The sequence below is a fragment of the Salmo salar genome, chromosome 04, assembly GCF_965601325.2.
Source record: "Salmo salar chromosome 04, fSalSal1, whole genome shotgun sequence".
In the NCBI taxonomy this organism is placed as follows: Eukaryota; Metazoa; Chordata; class Actinopteri; order Salmoniformes; family Salmonidae; genus Salmo; species Salmo salar.
This window is the reverse complement of record NC_138294.1, coordinates 26,299,096-26,319,774: the sequence shown is the minus strand read 5'-3', so window position 1 is coordinate 26,319,774 and position 20,679 is coordinate 26,299,096. Positions and strand designations below refer to the sequence as shown.

Here is a 20,679-nt window from a genome sequence, read left to right as displayed (position 1 = left end):
ACAACATCCACCAATATCGGCCTTCTGCATCTGAGGTGAAAGGTAGCAGAGCTACAGCTGTGTTTGTCAGACCAATGTCTGTAGCATCTGAACGGTTTGGCCTACAAACTATTATGATCCTTTTATGGAAAGGTGAGACTTTCATGAACACGTACGTGGGTTTGCTCTACAACCCCCATTAGCGTTACAGGACTCGTCTGCCAACTTCTGTATTTAGCGTCGAAAAGTTTGGGCTACACACATGACCCCTCTATGGAAAGGTGAGTCTCTCACGAACACGTACATGTCAGTTGTTTTGCTCTAGGAAGCCCACAAGACTCGCCTGAAGGTAGCTAGGTACCAGTTTACAAAATGAATGGAAGTATATATGGAAGTAGTTTAGTGCCTAAAAAAAGGTGGTTAAATATGTGTCCATTAAAATTGTTTCCTGATCTTATATCTCTCAGATATAGGGCAGATACTTCTAAACAAACTTCCTTTAGATTTGTTTTGGAGTATCTGTTTTTACATGTATTTCTATGGGCTAACAGCAGTAATAGTCCCTCCCAGGCTGACTAGAGTTTTAGAGAAGATATCAGAATTGGAAAAGTTGTTAATGACGTTAGAGCGTTCTCAACAAACACTTTTTAGCAGATCAGGTAGCGACTACTCTCTCAAGTCAAATATTTTGATAAGACCGAGAACAGAAATTGCCATCCATCGAGTTAGACTCAACCTTTACTTCCATGGTAATCGACCCAGTCGTCTACTGGCTAATAAGCTGCACAGTAATGATAAATTAGCAGATATTGCAACTATTGAATCTGAATCAGGTGAATTACTATCAGAACCCAAATTAGTCAACCAAAGATTATCCTGTTTCCATAAAGAATTGTACACCTTTGATTTTAAATCCACACCAAGCCAGATCGAGTCCTTTTTAAAAGATATAAGAACTCCTCTTCTCTCAACTGAGGAAGCTGGTGTGCTGGGAGCCCACAAGTGGCACAGCGGTCTAAGGAACTGCATCTCAGTGCAAGAGGCGTCACCACAGTACCTGGTTCGAATCTAGGCTGCATCACATCAGGCCGTGATTGGGAGTCCCATAGGTGGCGCACAATTGGCCCAGCGTTGTCTGGGTTTGGCCGGGGTAGGCCGTCATTGTAAATAAGAATTTGTTCTTATCTGACTTGCCTAGTTAAGTAAAGGCAAAATAAAAAAAATCTCTCTCCATGAACTCAAAAGGGCATTGGATAACATGAAGAAAGGCAAATCACCTGGTTGGGACGGCGTTCCTCCTGAGGTCTATTAATTTTGTAACCAATTAGGTTACTTGAAATTATTAACACAGCCGTTCACAATGGGTCATTTGGAAGGGATGTAAATGGATCACTAATTTCGCTTTTATTGAAAAAAAGGGTAAGGACGTCACCCAATGTTCTTACCATCGCCCCCATCTTTGATAAACACAGATATTAAACTATTTTTGGAAAATTCTGTCATACAGTCTCAACTTTCTTACCCAAATTGATACATCCGGATCAAAGCAGGTTTTTAAAAAAACTATTATACTCAGATAACCGCCGTCATCCATCACATATCTTTAATGCTTTATCAGAAACCAATGCTCCTTGGGCAATTCTATTTTTTTGACACAGAAAAAGCTTTTGATAGAATAGAATGGTCATATCTTGGATCGGTTTTGGAACATATGGGACTTGGGTCCAATTTCATTAATATGATTAAAATACTATATGCCAATTCCTCAGCCATAGTAATAACAACCAATACCTGCTCCGTTCCATTCAGAAAAGCTAGAAGTAGCAGACAAGGTGATCCCATCTCACCTCTGCTATGTTTTTCTATGGAGCCCCTGGCCCAGGAAATTTGACAATCAAAAGAAATGACACCAATAGCTCTAAATTCTATGTATCACATAATTGCATATGCCAATGATATCTTACTTCATCTAGACAATGCATCTCAATCCCTCCCAAATGCTTTGAAGATCATAGACAATTCAGCTCCATCTAAAAGTTATACAGTGCATTCGGAAAATATTCAGACCCCTTCTCCTTTTCCACATTTTGTTACAGCCTCAAATAAAGTGTGTAAATAAAGCATATTAAACACGTCTGTAAAACCACAATAAGGACATCGACCAACCAAGCAAGTTTTCATAAATCCTTGGCTACAGCGCAAGAAAAACGTCAGAGTAATCTGAAATGGGGGCATAATTCATATTCACATTTACACGTTAACCTACATAGGCATTTCATCATTAAGACCTCTAAGAAATAATGTCTGGAGAGTGAAAATACAAAAACACTCTCTTTTGCTCAAAGTATTATTTATATCACCCTCCTGTCTGATATCTTAACTTTCTTTATGCCACAAAATCTAAAGGGATAAATGTCATGTTTTAGGTCATTAAAATGTACTGCGACTGAATAATGAATCCCTGTCGTTTCTCCTGATTGAACTTATGTTGACAAATTCTCTGTTTGAGAGAACAAGAGGTTTTACCTACATAACACAGCCCACAAGGACATTTAATCATGTAGATAACATGGGTGGTGGAGCACGTAATAATGTCATTTATTTGGAACCGTTTTCCTGTATGTGGGTTTCTTCTCTTCTTTTCTCATTTTATTCAACTGTTACCATGCACCTGCAAAAAAAGATAGCTCAGATGTGCGAGTGCATTTTGAAGCATACCAAACATACCATATCATACTAATGAGTGTCCCGGATGAACATTTACTATGTTACTTCTAGTTTATGAGACCAGAGTGTTCAAATAGATTCTCTTGCAGCTTCTCATGACTCTCCGTCGTTTGCATGGAGCAGATGTCCTCCTGCCCTCCTTCCGGGAATGGCTCGCAAAGCTTTTCGAATTCATAGCAGTTTTTCAAAGCACCCATACATACTGCGGACAAATTTGACACCGGTCTGCGGCTGGCTGGGCTAGCAGATCAGTAGTTTCAGACTGCAGTAACTTGTTAGGAGGGTCGAGGAGTCCCAGGATTTTGTGAGTCGTATTGGCAAAAAACTTAAAGCTCGGCTCTGTCACTGCGTTCAGTATGTCTGTGACCTCAAGTCTCACATAGCAGTGCCATATGCGCGAGTAGATTCTATTTCACCGAGCATCTCTGTGATGTCACTTGATTTAAAAATGACCGACATCAAGAAGTCTTTTCAGTTTTTCCCCAGTGTACTGTGCAGCCACCTTGGGTTTCCTAAATAAATTGTGCAGAGAGCTACACACATTGAAAAAGTAATCTATCGCCTCCTTAGACGACATAGCGTGCACCAACCAACTGCAGACCTTGAACCAGGCGCTACAAAAAGTCAGCTTTCTCCCACTGAAAATGCGGCTTGGGTAAGCGTCAAGCAAATCCTGCGCTGCCTCCTCATCACCGAGGTCGTCAGAAGCAGTGGTGTGTATTAATGGATGCAAAACAGAGTCATAGACCATTTTTTTTTTTTAAATTTTTTTTTTTAATTTTATTTAACTAGTTAAGAATAAATTCTTATTTACAATGATGGCTTAGGAACAGTGGGTTAAGTGCCTTGTTCAGGGGCAGAACGACATATTTGTTTACCTTGTCAGCTCGGGGATTCGATCTAGAAACCTTTCGGTTACTGGCCCAGCGCTCTAACCACAAGGCTACCTGCCTTGTATTGCAAAGTTATCGTTACTAATTTACTACTTTTATTATTACGTGTTTTACTTTTCTATTATGGGTGTGCTCGTAAATTCACTGTGGAGTGCCTGAGTGTGCGCAATGCGCTTGGGGCGTTTGTAAATTCAGAGAGTTGTCAGATTGTAAATTCAGTGTTTCGCTCTCTGATCGTTCAGAGCGCACACTGGACACTGGCAGAGGAGTAGGGTTGATCCGAGCGTTCTGACCTTAAATGCAGTCAAGCACCCAAGCTAACTGGCTAACGTTGGCTAGCTTGCTTGCTACTAACAGATAAATGAGAGAACACCTCATTCTGACCATTTTACTCACTGCAGAGGTTGTTAGGCTGTTTTCATGTTATCTAGAGCGTTAGTGACCAAATGTGCTGCTAGCAACAATTGAATTACCCTTTTTTGCCAACTTTTATTGACACTGGTCATATTCAATGGGTGTTGCGAATTCATAAATTCATCTGTTATTCTGCTCTCTGGCACACTCACACCAGAGTGCTGTGAAATCAGAGTAGATAGCCAGTGAATTTACGAACGCACCCTATGGCTCTTTTCTTTATCTCTACATTGTTGAGAAGGGCCCGTAAGTAAGCATTTCACTGTTAGTCCACACCTGTTGTTTAAGAAGCACGTGAGTGATAAAATTGATTGAGATAGAATATAACAACTTTATACTTTCTTACGTTATTCTTACTAACACACTACTTTCTAAACAAGCATGTTCTCTGCTTTACAGATATTGGTCGCGTCCGAATACCCATATGCTCGCTTACAAAATATTATGCGATAAAATAACGTTATATAGTATATGAAATTTCGAATGCACCATCGCGTTGACTCGCACCATTCCTTCATTTTGGTACAGCGCGTCAATCTCTCAATATCGCCTCTTGTCAAACACGTGAGTGGGAAAAGACGACTGAATTCTACTAAATCAAATGCCGAAATTAGTATGCAGTTTAATGAAGTATATAGTACGCTTGTGTTGGTATTCGGACATAACCACTGATCATAGGAGAGTTGATGTGTAATGTAATAAGTAGCAATGTATTTCAGAGAACAGTGCGCATGAATGTTACATTTAACCACGCCTTTAGAGCTATGACGACAACCAATAAAATCATTTATCTTCTGTGTAAAAGGAAGTTAAATGACAATTTCCACGTTAGCGTGTTTGTTGTTATTTGGACGTTTATTAACACTCTGGAACTCAAACTCGTTTAACTGCACAGCGTCACATACTTACCTCAGGTAGTCTTTAATTCACGTTGGAGACAGTACTTGGTCGATATGTTATTTTTCTAGGTAACGCTAGCTGGCTAACTTAGTAGTTAACGTTAGCTAACATGGCTAACTGTGTGGTTTTTCACACTCAAATAGCCTCCATTATGGAGGTGTTAGCGAATGCAGCCGTGGCAGAGATCTGTAAACTCGTAGACGACGACTATGCAGTGTTTCGTTTGGAAATGTCTCAAAGCCAAAAAGAGAACCGGGGATTGCGGAGGAAACTACAGATGCTGGAACTGAAGGTGGCACGGGAGCGTCGTCCCAGTAGTGTCAAGATCCTCGATCGATACAGAGGAATAGCAAGAGGTACATTTAGCAGAAGGCAGAGGCTGCGGGGCCCATCACCCCGTTTCCCTCTGCGCATGTGTTCAGATGTGTTACCCACAATTGTGTCTTGGTCCTAGAGAATGATAGTGGACTCAAAAGCTTGTTAGCATGAGCAGCGCCATTGAGTACTTTCACCGTTTTGAAGCAGTAAACTGGGTGGAACTTCATATGAGTTAAGGAATGATCACATTATTCCATTCAGGGATCTTTGATCAGCCAATGAATTATACTCGTGAGTAAAAAAATCCATAACTGCAGGTGCCAGTAAATCGTCAACTTTGACTTTATACCTGTTCAAACAACACAATACAGGTGGCAGTATGCACGCTTTCAGTTTTTTTGCCAACTCATAGAAGTAGTAGAAAAATAAAATGTACTACTTCAAAATGGAGATGGCCTTCAATCAAATTGTATTTGTCACATGCACCGAATACAACAGGTGTAGACTTTACTGTGACATACATGCTTACAAGTGCTTCCCAATGAGGCAGTGTAAAAAAAGAAGAAGCAAAATACAAAATGTAACACGAGGAATAAAATACACAAGATTGACGCTATGTACATAGAGTATCAGTACCATATCACCAAACATATTTATAACTAACCCAAGATAGATGTCGTTTTACAGTGGGAGCAAATGAAGCATAGTGGGCAGAACAAGCAAGGAGGTGGGCCAAGCAATAGCTAGCAAGATACTATTGGCGCGTTGTAGTATGTATATTTTTAGTTTTTATTTAACTAGGCACGCCAGTTAAGAACAAATTCTCATTTACTATGACGGCCAAACCCGGATGACGCTGGGCCAATTGTGCGCCACCCTATGGGACTCCCAGTCACGGCCGGATGTGATACAGCCTGGATTCGAACCAGGAACTGTAGTGATGCCTCTTGCACTGAGATGTAGTGATGCCTCTTGCACTGAGATGCAGTGCCTTAGACCGCTGCGCCTCCTCTAAAATGTGTGTGTGCACAACCTCAATTTGACGTTGCACTCCTAAACAATGCAATTTTTTACTTTAGCAAAACGTCAAGTCTATAAAACTTAGTGCACTGTGTTCGTAAAATATTGTAGTTTTGGGTACAGAACATTTTGAGAGAAGACGTTTCATCTATGAGAAAATGTGCAGAATGTCGGCCTAGTTTCGTCCTCTCCCACTACCTGCGACTGGACTTCCTCTCACTACCATATTTGGTGGTGAGAAAACGTTCTAAACGGATGCTTCAGCTTCATAGCCCCTGTGACCTGTCTGGGTTACCCCTTCTGTCTGTGATATCACTGTGCAGGGGTACGAGGTATTTGAGGTAGATATGTACATAAAGGCAGGGTAATGTGACTAGGTATCAGGATAGATAATAAGCGTAAAATAAATGACAGGTTAGCAGCCGTATATGATGTGTGACAGTGGGTTTGTAGTGAATGTGTGCGAGGTCTCTGATCTCCACCCTGTAAGCTGTCTCATCGCTGTCGGTGAGCCGGCCTACCGCGGTCACGTCGTCAACAAATGTGAAGATGGTATTGGAGTTGTGCGTGGTCGTGCAGTTGTACGTGAACAGGGTTTAAAGGAAGGGACTAAGCACACACCCCTGAGTGGCCCCCATGTTGAGGGTCAGCATGGCTAAGGTGTTGTTGCCTACCCTCACCACCAAGGGCCGGCCAGGCAGTCTAGGATCCAGTTGCAGAGGGGGGGTGTTCAGTCGTAGGGTCCCGAGCTTGGAGGGGGCTATGGCATTGAACACTGAGCTGTAGTCTATGAACAGCATTCTCACATAGTTATTTCCCCTCTTGGGGGAGAGCAGTGTGAAGTGCAATTGAGATTGCGTCATCTGTGGATCTGTTGGGGCGGTATGCGAATTGGAGTGGGTCCAGGGTATCTAGGTTGATGGTGTTTATGTCATGTCCAGCCTTTCAAAGCACTCATAATTACAGATGTGAGTGCCACGGGACGATAGTCATTTAGGCAGGTTACCTTTGAGTTCTTGGGAACAGGGACAATGGTGGTCAGTATGAAACGTTGAGATCAATTCTTATTGATCACATACACAGGTTTAGCAAATGTTATTGCAGGTGTAGCGAAAGGCTTGTATTCCTAGCTCCAACAGTAATATCTAACAATACACATTAATCTAAAAGTAAAATAATGGAATTAAGAAATATAGAGAAATTAGGACGTGCAATGTCGGAGTCCGGAGTATAAATATATATACAGTACCAGTAAAAAGTTTGGACACCTTCTCATTCCAGGGTTTTTCTTTTATTTGTACTATTTTCTACATTTGTAGAATAATAAAAGACATCAGAACTATGAAATAACACACATGGAATCATGTAGTAACCAAAAAAGTGTTAAACAAATCAAAATGTTTTATATTTGAGATTCTTCAAAGTAGCCACCTTTTTTGCCTTGACTGCTTTTCACACTCTTGGCATTCTCTCAACCAGCTTCATGAGGTAGTCACCTGGAATGCATTTCAATTAACCGGTGTGCCTTAATTTGTGGAATTGCTTTACTTCTTGATGTGTTCTGACAAGGTAGGTGTGGTATACAGAAAATTGCCCTATTTGGTAAAATACCAAGTCCATATTGTGGCAAGAACAGCTCAAATAAGCAAAGAGAAACAGTCCATTACTTTAAGACATGAAGGTCAGCCAATACGAAAAATTAAGAACTTTGAAAGTTTATTCAAATGCAGTCACAAAAAGCATCAAGCACTATGATGAAACTGGCTCGCATGAGGACCGCCACAGGAAAGGAAGACCCAGAGTTACTTCTGCTGCAGAGGATAAGCTCATTAGTTACCAGCCTCAGAAATTGCAGCCCAAATAAATGCTTCAGAGTTCAAGTAACAGACATCTCAACATCAACTGTTCAGAGGAGACTGTGAATCAGGCCTCCGTGGTCAAATTGCTGCAAAGAAGCCATTACTAGAGGACACCAATAACAGGAAGAGACTTGCTTGGCCCAAGGAACACAAGCAATGGACATTAGACTGATAGAAATCTGTCCTTTGGTCTGATGAGTCCAAATTAGATTTTCTTTTGTTCCAACCGCTGTGTCTTTGTGATGCGGTGAGTAGGTGAACAGATTCTCAGCATGTGTGGTTCCCACAGTGAAGCACGGAGGAGGTGGTGTGGGGGTGCTTTGCTGGTGACAGTCTGTGACTTTATTTAGAATTCAAGGCACACTTAACCAGCATGGCTACTATAGCATTCTGCAGCGATACACCGTCCCATCTGGTTTGCGCTTAGTGGGACTATCATTTTGCTTTTCAACAGGACAATGATCCAAAACACACCTCCAGGCTGTGTAAGAGCTATTTGACCAAGAAGGAGAGTGATGGCGTGCTGCATCAGATGACCTGGCCTCCACAATCACCCGACCTCAACCCAATTGACATTTTTACAGATGAGTTGTACCGCAGAGTGAAGGAAAAGCAGTCAACAAGTGCTCAGCATATGTGGGAACTCCTTCAAGACTGTTGGAAAAGCATTCCAGGTGAAGCTGATTTGAGAAAAAGCAAGCGTATGCAAAGCTGTCATCAAGGCTTCCCCGTAGCTCAGTTGGTAGAGCATGGTGTTTGCAACGCCAGGGTTGTGGGTTCGATTCCCACGGGGGGCCAAGTATGAAGAAGAAAATTTATGAAATGAAAATGAAATGTATGCATTCACTACTGTAAGTTGCTCTGGATAAGAGCATCTGCTAAATGACTAAAATGTAAGGCAAGGGTTTCATCAGCTGTCCGGGTAAAGAGGCCGGATGTGGAATCTTGGGCTGGCGTGATTACACATGGCCTGTTGGACATACTGCCAAATTCGCTAAAATGACGTAGGAGGCGGCTTATGGTAGAAACATTAACATTAATTTCTCTGGCGACAGTTCTGGTGGACATTCCTGCAGTGAGCATGCCTATTGCACGCTCCCTCAACTTGAGACATCTGTGGCATTGTGTTGTGAAAAAACTGCACATTTTAGAGGGGCCTTTTAATTGTCCCCAGCACAAGGTGCACCTGTGTAATGATCATGCTGTTTCATCAGCTTCTTGATTTGCCACACCTGTCAGGTGGATGGATTATTTTGGCAAAAGAGAAATAGTAACAGGGATGTAGACAACATTTGAGAGAAATAAGCTTTTTGTGTGTATGGAACATTTCTGGGTTCTTTTATTTCAGCTCATGAAACATGACCAACACTATGTTGCATTTATATTTTTGTTCAGTGTATGTATGTATGTATGTATGTGATGGGATGTATGGACAGTATGTGGATTGAATATCTAGTATATCTGAAGAATACGTGGCTAGAATACTATATGTACAGCAATAGTTGAATAGGATGAACTTGACTAGAATACACTATATACATATGAAATGGGTAAAACCGTATGTAAACATTACTAAAGTGACCAGTGTTCCATGTCTATGTACATAGGGCAGCAGCCTCTAAGATGTAGGGATGAATAACCAGGTGGTAGCCGGCTAGTGACCGTGACTAAGTTTAGGGCAGGGTACCACATGGAGGCCGGCTAGTGATGGCTATTTAGTAGTCTGATGGCCTTGAAACTGCTTCTGTCTCTCGGTCCCAGCTTTGATGCACCTGTACTGACCTCGCCTTCTGGATGATAGCGTGGTTGAACAAGCCGTGGTTTGAGTGGCTGAGGTCCTTGATGAAATTCTTGGCCTTCTGTGACACCGGGTGCTGTAGATGTTCTGAATTGCAGGCAGTGTGCTCCCGGTGATACGTTGGGCTGACCACAGCATCCTCTGGAGAGCCTTACGGTTGCGGGCAGTGCAGTTACCAGGCTGTGATACACAAAAACAGGATGCTCTCAATTGTGCCTCTGTATAAGTTTGAGGATCTTAGACAAGCCAAATTTCCTCAGCCTCTTGCACCTTCTTCACCACACTGTCTATGTGGGTGGACCATTTCAGTTTGTCAGTGACGTGTACGCCGAGGAACTTGAAGCTTTTCACCTTCTCCACTGCGGCCCCATGGATGTGGATGGAGGCGTGCTCCCTCTGCTGTCTCCTGAAGTCCACGATAAGTTCCTTAGTTTTGTTGAGGGAGAGGTTCTTTTCTTGGCACCTCTATGCCAGGGCCCTCACCTCCTCCCTGTAGGATGTCTCGTTGTTGGTAATCAGGCCTACCGCTGGTTTGTCATCTGCAAACTTGATGATTGAGTTGGAGGCTTGAGTGGCCACGCAGTTATGGGTAAACAGCGAGTACAGGAGGGGGCACAGCATGCACCCTTGTGGGGCCCCTCTGTTGAGGATCAGCGTAGTGAAGGTGTTGTTGCCTACCTTCACCACCTGGGGGCAGCCCATAGAACACCAGGACCCAGTTGCACAGGGCGGGTTTCAGACCCAGGGCACCGAGCTACATGATGAGCTTGGAGTGTACTATGGTGTTGAAGGCTGAGCTGTAGTCAATGAACAGCATTCTTACATACAGTTGAAGTTGGAAGTTTACATACAGCTTAGCCAAATACATTTGAACTCAGTTTCACAATTACTGATGTTTAATCTGAGTAAAAATGCCCTGTTTTAGGCCAGTTAGGATCACCACTTTATTTTAAGAATGTGAAATGTCAGAATAATAGTAGAGTGATTTATTTCAGCTTTTATTTCTTTCATCACATTCCCAGTGGGTCAGAAGTTTACATACATTCAATTAGTATTTGGTAGCATTGCCTTTAAATTGTTTAACTTGGGTCAAATGTTTTGGGTAGCCTTCCACAAACTTCCTCAAGCCATTTTGCCACAACTTTGGAAGTATGCTTGGGGTCATTGTCCATTTGGAAGACCCATTTGCGACCAAGCTTTAATTTCCTAACTGACGTCTTGAGATGTTACTTCAATATATCCACACAATTTTCCTACCTCATGATGCCATCTATTTTGTGAAGTGCACCAGTCCCTCCAGCAGCAAAGCACCCCCACAACATGATGCTGCCACCCCCGTGCTTCACGGTTGGGATGGTGTTCTTTGGCTTGCAACCGTCCCCTTTTTCCTCCAAACATAACGATGGTCATTATGGCCAAACAGTTCTATTTTTGTTTCATCAGACCAGAGGACATTTCTCCAAAAAGTACAATCTTTGTCCCCATGTGCAGTTGCAAACCATAGTCTGGCTTTTTTATGGCGGTTTTGGAGCAATGGCTTCTTCCTTGCTGAGCGGCCTTTCAGGTTATGTTGATATAGGACTCATTTTACTGTGGATATAGATACTTTGTACCTGTTTCCTCCAGAATCTTCACAGGGTCCTTTGCTGTTGTTCTGGGATTGATTTGCACTTTTCGGACCAAAGTACATTCATATCTAGGAGACAGAATGCGACTCCTACCTGAGCAGTATGACCGCTGTGTGGTCCCATGGTGTTTATACTTGCGTACTATTGTTTGTACAGATGAACGTGGTACCTTCAGGTGTTTGGAAATTGCTCCCAAGGATGAACCAGACTTGTGGAGGTCTAGAACTTTTTTTCTGAGGTCTTGGCTGATTTCTTTTGATTTTCCCATGATGTCAAGCAAAGAACCACTGAGTTTGAAGGTAGGCCTTGAAATACATCCACAGGTACACCTCTAATTGACTCAAATGATGTCAATTAGCCTATCAAAAGCTTCTAAAGCCATAATCATTTTCTGGAACTTTCCAAGCTGTTTAAAGGCACAGTCAACTTAGTGTATGTAAACTTCTGACCCACTGGAATACAGTGAAATAAGTGTAATAATCTGTAAACAATTGTTGAAAAAATTACTTGTGTGATGCACAAAGTAGATGTCCTAACCGACTTGTCAAAACTATAGCTCACTTGGGAGTTCTGTGTCACTGGGCATTTCACGGTTGGGTTTCCTTTGTAATCTGTTATCGTCTGCAAGCCCTGCTGCATCGGAAATGCGTTGGAGCCGGTGTAATAGGATTCCACCTTCCTACAATATTGTCATTTCCCATGTTTGTCTCGTCAAAGGTCGTAGAATGCTTTCTTGTACTTGTCTGTGTCCCGTTCTTTGTAAGCGGTAGCTTTAACTTGAGCCCAGCGCTGATATTGCCGGAAATCCATTGGTTTTGGTTTGGATACGTTTGTATGGTCGCTTTGGGGACGACGTCATCTATGCACTTATGGGTAATCTCCTCAATGCTATTGGATGAATCCGGGAACATCTCTGTCTGTACTACAATGGCGCTGCCCATGCTCTCACTGACCCATAATGGGACAGATACAATGTGATTTCTATCTAAGTCTATGGTTAGTGTTTGGATAGTGTGCAATACTTACCCTGATTACTTAGCTATCTTGCACAATTTGTTTTATTTCACCAGGCAGGTCAATTAAGACCAAATTCTTATTGCACAAAGACAGTATCATATTCTAACCATATTTCCTATTGTCATACTTTTAAAAGAATGTGATGCATGGAACATAATCAATAAATAGTGTATGAAGTTAAGGAGTGCTACCTTACATCCTTGCCAAATGTAGACTCATAAGTGTACAATATACTGTTGAGCATTGAGAGTAGCTAGTCTAACAACCACTTTTCCCCCAATCATTGTCTCAGGTGAAGGACATCTCACTGGAAGCCACAGGAGCTTTGTGAAGCCAGCGGGACACAATACATGGAGAGATGACCAACCAATCACTGTTGATGAGGGGAGTGGAACCTCAACCCAGCATGTTATCGTGATAGAGGTTAGTGTAACATAGAAAGTTACAATACATCAAATATGTCCTGTTTATTTCAGAAAGACTTCCTTCAGCTATTTATGCACATCCTTATTTATCTGCCATAAGAGCTTGTGAATTCACTACGACATTGTTATCCAATTCAACTCATGTGCCAGTAATAAACCTCTCTTGTCAGGCTGCAGAGGCTAGAGGTCCTGGGGTCAAGCAGGAGAGGTCTGAAGGAGTGGAGGACCCACAGCACAGCAGAGACATCCAGACGGTAGAAACCACTGGAGTAGCGCCACCTGTAGCCACGGAGGACCTACACACCGCTGCCGCGCCCAAGCCTAGGACACGACGCAGCATCATGGAGGTCAGTGGACTGGCGAATGCCGTCCTCAAGTCAGAGACCGAGACTTTAACTGTAACACAAAGGCTTTTACACACAGGATCTGACCACAGGTCAGACCCAGAGAGACTGGTGCCACTGGGCTGTCCTCCTGCTACTGGCTCAGAGTATTTACTTTACGGTAACCCAAGTCCGAGGACGGTTCATTCCCATCGGGACTCAGGTGACGCATTAGAGACTGGCAGTGATCTATCTTGTTCTTACTCTACAGAGATGAACCCTGGCAACATATCCTTGGGTTTACAGACACAGACTGATCTGTCTAGAGGGGACTGGAACCAGTACAGTAGTTGTGTAAACTCTGAAGGGTGTTTAGATAAGAAAGAGGAGGTTGTTGTAAATGACGTGAAAGTGGAGGGCGACGCTCCTCTGACATGGAATGTAGGCGACACTCATTTAGGAGAAGGACACTCACAAGGCAAAGATTTCTTAGATTACAGGGGAAGCTTAAAGACAAATGTCGCCACCCACTCCCCTTTACACATGTTCAGGGATCACGACCCAGTATCCACGTCAATGGCACCTTCGGATTCACACGGCCAGGTCCTTTTCGATCAGGTATTGAATTCAAAGGACCAAAGGGCCAAGGCACTGGGTGGGGGAGCAAAATCAGGCAATAGTAAAGAGAAACGGTTCCTCTGCATGTTCTGTAGCAAAAGCTTCAGCTGCCTCCAGAATGTGGAGATCCACCAGAGGGTCCACACAGGGGAGAAGCCCTTCAGCTGCCCCCAGTGTGAGAAGAGGTTCTCCCAGGCTGGTGACCTGAAGAGGCACCAGAGGGTCCACACAGGGGAGAAACCATACAGCTGCCCCCAGTGTGAGAAGAGGTTCTCCCAGGCTGGTGACCTGAAGAGGCACCAGAGGGTCCACACAGGGGAGAAACCCTTCTGTTGTACCCAGTGTGACATGCGCTTTGCCCTGGCTGGCAACCTGAAGATGCACCTGAAGGTCCACATAGGAGATTCTCAGAGAGGAGCCTCAGAATACACCAGCAGAAAAACCATTCCACTCTATCATAGAAAGTAACCATTCCACTCGATAGCTTCTGATGTTTAGATCAAACCCTGCATTAAATATAATGATTCATTTATTGTCAGCAGAAAATATCCAGATGCATTTGCAATAACGAGAGTAACAGATTTCAGTGTTGAATATTCCTGAATAGAATATTGCATCCAGATATTATATATAAGCCTAAAAAGTATGTTACATATTGTGTTTCTACTGTGCAGGCTATATGATTTTCACAAATGCCTATTTCATTACTACCATTCAACAAAACATTTTTTTCCTAAGACACTTTTAATGAGAAAATGAATGCAGTTTATCAAGTTCATGCAGATTTTACATTAAGTTATTTAGCAGATGCTCTTAACCAGAGTGACTTAGAAGTAGTGCATTCATCTTAAGATCGCTGGGTGAGACAACCACATATCACAGTTGCAGCAGGTCACTGCTTTGATGTTCTTTGCACTCCATGGAGTTGTCAATCAACCATGATGATTGGTCTTGGAGCTGGCAGGCCTTCCCTGGGAGGAAGAGCAGCTCCATCTTGTTCAGCTTGAGGTGGTGGGCCGACATCCAAGCTGAGATGTCTGCCAGGTACGCAGAGAGACAGGTGTGTGTGGTTTTCATAAGTGTATTTAAAACGTGTTTATGTTGAATAAACACAAAATGGGACTTTTCATTGAGACTGTTTAGTATACATCACATCTGCTCTCACCCTATTCTGCGTCCACACACCCGCACTTTATAACCAATTAAGGCTGGGAATTGCCAGGGACCTCATGATACAATGTGCCGATACGATTCCATGGTCCAAACATATCTCACCATAAGTCTGTTGCAGAGGGACAAGAGAGAGCTATGAGAACACTTATTTTGATCAGTCATGGAAATAAGTGGTGAACACATTTGGCTCACAAATTTTTAAAAACATATGGAGAACAAACTATGAAGTGAAACACCTAGAGTACACATAAATAGTTTAGTCTGATTACTCATATTTACGTCCACCATGATGGGTTTAACCTGTACGGGATCGGTGTCCCCAAACCGGGACGGTCGTTGCTAACATGCGCTAATGTGACTACAATTACATTGTATACAACAGCCAACTTTCCGGGACATAGACATGTCTTTTATATGGGCAGAAAGCTTAAATTCTTATTAATCTAACTGCTGTGAATAAATACCATGCTATTGTTTGAGGAGAGTGCACAACAAAACACTTATCACGGCAACTGGTTTGATATTCACCTATGAAGGTAATGTAGTTACATTTGGTACTCTTGCTCTGATTTTTCAGGGTCCCAGAGATAAAATGTAGCATTTTTGTTTGATAAAATACATTTTTATGTTCAACTGTAGGAACTTGGGGTTTACAGTTTCACCCCACTGCTGTCTCTGGCTCCACGCCCACCCCGCCATCTAGATGTGTATAAGTTAGTGTATAAGCTAATGATCCATCATGTATGACATTCCTATGTAAATCTAACATTTTTTGCATGTTCTCTATAGTGATGTACTTAAATGTATCAATTGGGCAAACTCCTGGCAGACCTAATACAAAATATTGTGCAGTAATGTAATTCTTCACTGGATCAGTCTGAAACTTTGCACACACTGCTGTCATCTGGTGGCCAAAATCTAAATTACACCTAGACTCCTATCTGAAAGTATGGACTTTCTCTTGCATTTCAAAGATGGAACAAAACAAAATATTTTTTTTGTATTATGTTCTCCTACATTAATTTGACATTTCCACAAATTTCAAGGTGTTTCCTTTCAAATGGTATTAAGAATATGCATGTCCTGAGCTACAGGCAGTTAGATTTTGGTATGTCATTTTAGGAAAACATTTTCAAAAATAAAGGGTACGAACCCTTAACAATGAAGTAATTCTGTAACTACAGTATAGGACTCAAACGTAGTGGGGATGGGTAAACACTCCATGTTGAAAGTGTGTTTATCTGTGTGTACGTACCTGAGGGAGTGTATGTCTTATCTGTATTACCTGTCTCTTCCAGGAGGAGGAGGGTCTGAAGGTGCTGCTGGTGAAGGAGGAGGGGAGTGAGGAGGGTCTGGGGAACCCTGAGGAGACCATGGTCATGAAGGACAACCAGACTACACCTCCTCCTGAACCCACAGAGGAACCAGCTGAGCAGCACAGGACAACACACAGTCTCACTGAGGTGAGCCCAATGTGAACTACTGTCTGAATGGTATTAGGTCAGAGCTCGTATCCACAAAGCCTCTCAGAGTAGGAGAGCTGATCTAGGAGCATTTTTGATTATAATGAATAAAGCTATGTAGACAGATGGGGACCTGATATTAGATCAGCACTCTTACGCTGAGATGCTTTGTGGATAAGGTCTTAAAGTATCAAGTAATCAAATTAAGTAACACATTTGCATAGTACTCATAGAAATCCCTCATTGCCCAATCAGAAGATGCCCCATAGCAGGGTGCTCATCAGATTTCTTGATCTAACATCCTCTCACTCTGTATCTCTTACAGTCAGTAGACATGGAGGATGGGAAGCCTGATCTGCTGTTAGTCAAAGAGGAGACAATAGAAGACGGACCAGAGAACATTGACCTGCTGAGTGGACTAAAGATGGGGGAGCAAGGTAAGGGAGAAATACATATAGCCTACATACAGTAATAGATCTTCAATGGGAATAGTGATGCACCTGGCTATCATTTGAAACGCATAATGAATGAACTTAACATCTCCAAATGTAGACTTCTCTGCCATGTTTGTAAAGTATATTTTCTAACCTCTTCCAACAGGTGGTTGGCTGGAGGCTAACAGAGGAGACTGGACGGCCATCTTGGATTCCCAGACTCAGATGGGTGCAGCCAAGGACCCAGGGGACAACATCACCGAGCAGGCCAGGACCAGAGGCAACATAGTGGAGGTCAGTGGATTGGACAACGTCCTCAACTCTGGGCTGGGGAACAACACTGTAAACCACAACCAGAAACAGGCAGTCGAACACAAAACATCCGAACTTAGTCTCCATGACAACAGACTGGCTGAGACCAGGGCGAGGCGTAGATTTGGTCCGCGGGGACGAGGAAGTGTCCGTATGCGGCAGGAGAAAACAAACACCGACTCGGCTAGCGATGCTCCGTCCTGCTCCTATAGTTGTGATTCAGAGAGACTGATGGCGCCTCAGGTTAACCCCCTAACAGGTGCTGCCTTCAGCCTGCCTTCTATAGGATCTATCAACTGGAACATGGACCCTGTGACATCACAGACTCTCCCTGGCCTTCATCCTCCTCACACTCTCCTAATGTTAAACCAGACCTCAGACAATGCCAGTGCCTCAACACTAAATGGATACACAAGCCCATTGACAAATGACAGTAGTAGTAACTCTATCAGTAGATCTGGTGGCAAAGAGAAGCGCTTCCTGTGTTCGTTCTGTGGGAAAGCCTTCAGTTTCCCCAAACAGGTGGAGATCCACCAGAGGATTCACACGGGAGAGAAACCGTTCGGCTGCCACCAGTGCCGGGCCAGTTTTTCACATTTGTCCAGCCTGAAGAGGCACCAGAGGGTCCACACAGGGGAGAAACCATTCTGCTGCCACATGTGCCGGGCCAGTTTTTCACACTCATCCAACCTGAAGAGACACCAGAGAGTCCACAGAGGGGAGAAACCCTACAGCTTCCCCAGTGTGAGAAGAGGTTCTCCCACCAGCACCAGCTGAAGATCCACACGAGAGAGCCATTCACCTGTACGCACTGTGGGGAGAGGAGGTACTTCAGGATACACCAGCAGAAAATGCACACGGCCCGTGTAAAGCCCTCAAACTCAACTCTTGACCTCGAACCCAGTTCCATTGCATTTTTTCATTGTTCTCTAATCAGGCACTGATTTAGACCTGGGACACCAGGTGGGTATAGGGCTGTTAGTTACGAGTCATTACAGCAGTCAAATTCCACGTGACCATTTAGTAATGGTAATTAGGCTTCTGATCCTGCTGATCATTAATAGCCTACCAAACTTGCTAACTGCCTGGTGCTCAGCATTCGATTGTCCCTCTTATCACTCTGACAGCAATGCAAATGTCATTGAAAATCTAATCAAACACTTCATGAGAGCTCATGTTGCGCAACATTTCTATAGGCTATGCAATTGCATGAGAGTGATGGCCTCTATTAAAAAGAGGATCCCATCAGCTTTCTATAGGCTAGGCCTACTATATTTATTTCTCAACTTCTCTAATATTAAGCATATTGCTTCTCTTTACAACAGGAGTATAGCCTACCTGGCTGGCATGAAAATGAACCATGGGAAATGCATTTTTTCCCTCCTGCCCGTTAAGACAGGTGCATGGTAATGGTCCATTCAAATCAAAACTCATTTCACACACATTATTTAGCATATGTAAAGACAAGATTAAATCAAGAATAGTCTGATGGGTGACAATATTAGTGTTTCACTTGTGAATGATGCCCACCGTGTGAATTAAGGCAAGAAACAGAGCATGTCTTTTTTTGCGACTTTTTCTAATCATAGTCCCACACCTCATGTAGCCTAGCCCATAGGCCTATATGTTTGGATAAGGTTTGTATCACAACTAAAGTGGCCAAATAACTTCTTAAAATTAAGCATATTAATCCACGTTACAATGGGTGTAGAGCCTAACTGGCATATATACGCAGCGTGTGTTTCAAAATGCACCTTTTAATAAAAGCATTACATGCATAATCGCATTTGCTTTGAGAATGTTTTCCTGCTAATGGAGCATTCATGCTTTATAGCCAACTGCTGTGTGCGCATTGCTGTGCTTAATGTGAAGAAATAGCCTTTTTCAACATTCTGATCTTTTTTGTCAGCCTCATTGCTTAAAATAATTCATAAAAAATTGACACTAGTTGTATTAATTTAAGATCTATCGCATCCCACAACTGTCCGGAATATTTATTTCTCATAGAATGGGTTAACTTTTGTACTATGGGGGAATAGTAGATTTACATAGGCTGGTGCTTTTGCTGTTTGTTAGGCCTACTCATCTTGTTGGCTGACAAAGTAAATGTGGACAGTCTTCCAATATCTTCAATATGCGCCTGGGAATTGAATAAGGACATGCACAGTTGCGTCCCCAATGTGTCTGCCTTCACTTGTAGCCTGTGAGAAAGACCTGATCACGTGACGGAGAGCTGCTTCAGAGCACCCAGTCAGGAGAAGGGAATTGTAATTATTATATACAGCCCAAAGGCACAACGGCCACTGGCATGTTTTTTTTTTCAGGAGGCATTACGGCCACACAAAGGGGATGCCCCCGGGAAATTCGAGGCATTATCAAGTGCTTTCCAAATTGTAAATGAGAGACTGATGAAGTGTGTACAGCCTGCACAAAAAAAATGTATTATTACATCATTAGTTGCACCATGCAGCCTTAATGTATTTAAAAATCCTAACATGTATAGCGACATTTTTTAAATAACTAAATTAAGCATATGAGTACCTGTTTCTTCTTTAGGTTTATACTGGTATTTTATAGTGAGAATGCCTTAATTTACTTGACAAAGTAGTGAAGATGTAACATTTTCCAAAGCATTCTAAAAATCATTTTAGCCAAGCGGGGGTACCAGATTATAGAAAAGGTAGGGTTAAAATAGTGAGAAAGTCATTCTACTTTGTCATTTTGCAGACACTCTTATCCAGAGTGACTTACAGTTAGTGCATTCATCTTTACGGCTGCATTGGGCCTTTATCTCAATATCAAGTACCTTGGTGGTACACTGGGGCATTTGGAAATGGGCACGGGGTGTTTTTTAATACATTTGAATATACATGTATCATTATGTAATTAAACTCCTGTACTTCACATTGACACTGTGCTGACTGACTTGGTTATTTTTTGTCATCTTTTTATTAGAATGTTATTTTCTTTTAACAGGGGTTACACAGACTAAGTACAATAAAATAAGGATAGAGCAAAATCTTATACAAAAAGGCAGTCATAAAAATATCACAATTATAACATGGGCATTTATGGGAGGTTTTCTAAATAGGACCACAATGAAGACCAGATTTTCCAAAATGTATTAGACCTCTGGTGTAAATCAAAAGGTACGTTTCTCTAGAGGTAGTATAGCAGAAGCTTGAGAAAGCCAAATTCTCGCAGATGGTACTTCAGGTGTGGACCATAATCAAACAACATTACAATCAAAGTAGAGCAAATAACTTCAGTGAAAAAGCAAAATTGTCTACCCAAGATCTTCTGGATGTGTAAGTGAATGTCATTCCAATAAGACTGGATTCTGCTACAGTACCAAAAAAACATGCATGAAGGTGCCAG

The 20,679-nt window shown here is 42.5% G+C and overlaps 1 protein-coding gene across 1 annotated transcript; it reads left to right on the top strand.

The window, feature by feature from the left end:
- The first annotated feature begins 4,598 nt into the window (after positions 1-4,598).
- On the top strand, positions 4,599-20,211 carry LOC123723847 (uncharacterized). Its single transcript, XM_045717551.2, has 6 exons — positions 4,599-5,269; positions 12,846-12,976; positions 13,149-13,325; positions 16,391-16,555; positions 16,881-16,992; positions 17,156-20,211. Exons 1-6 carry the CDS (start codon positions 5,023-5,025, stop codon positions 18,076-18,078), a joined length of 1,755 nt encoding a protein of 584 aa, XP_045573507.2. The 5' UTR covers positions 4,599-5,022; the 3' UTR covers positions 18,079-20,211.
- The last annotated feature ends 468 nt before the right edge of the window (positions 20,212-20,679 follow it).

Coding starts and splice junctions, on each gene's coding strand:
- LOC123723847 (XM_045717551.2), top strand. CDS start 5,023: ATGGCTAACTGTGTGGTTTTTCACACTCAAATAGCCTCCATTATGGAG. Junction 5,270..12,845: donor ATACAGAGGAATAGCAAGAG/GTACATTTAGCA, acceptor TCATTGTCTCAG/GTGAAGGACATCTCACTGGA. Junction 16,993..17,155: donor ACTAAAGATGGGGGAGCAAG/GTAAGGGAGAAA, acceptor CTCTTCCAACAG/GTGGTTGGCTGGAGGCTAAC.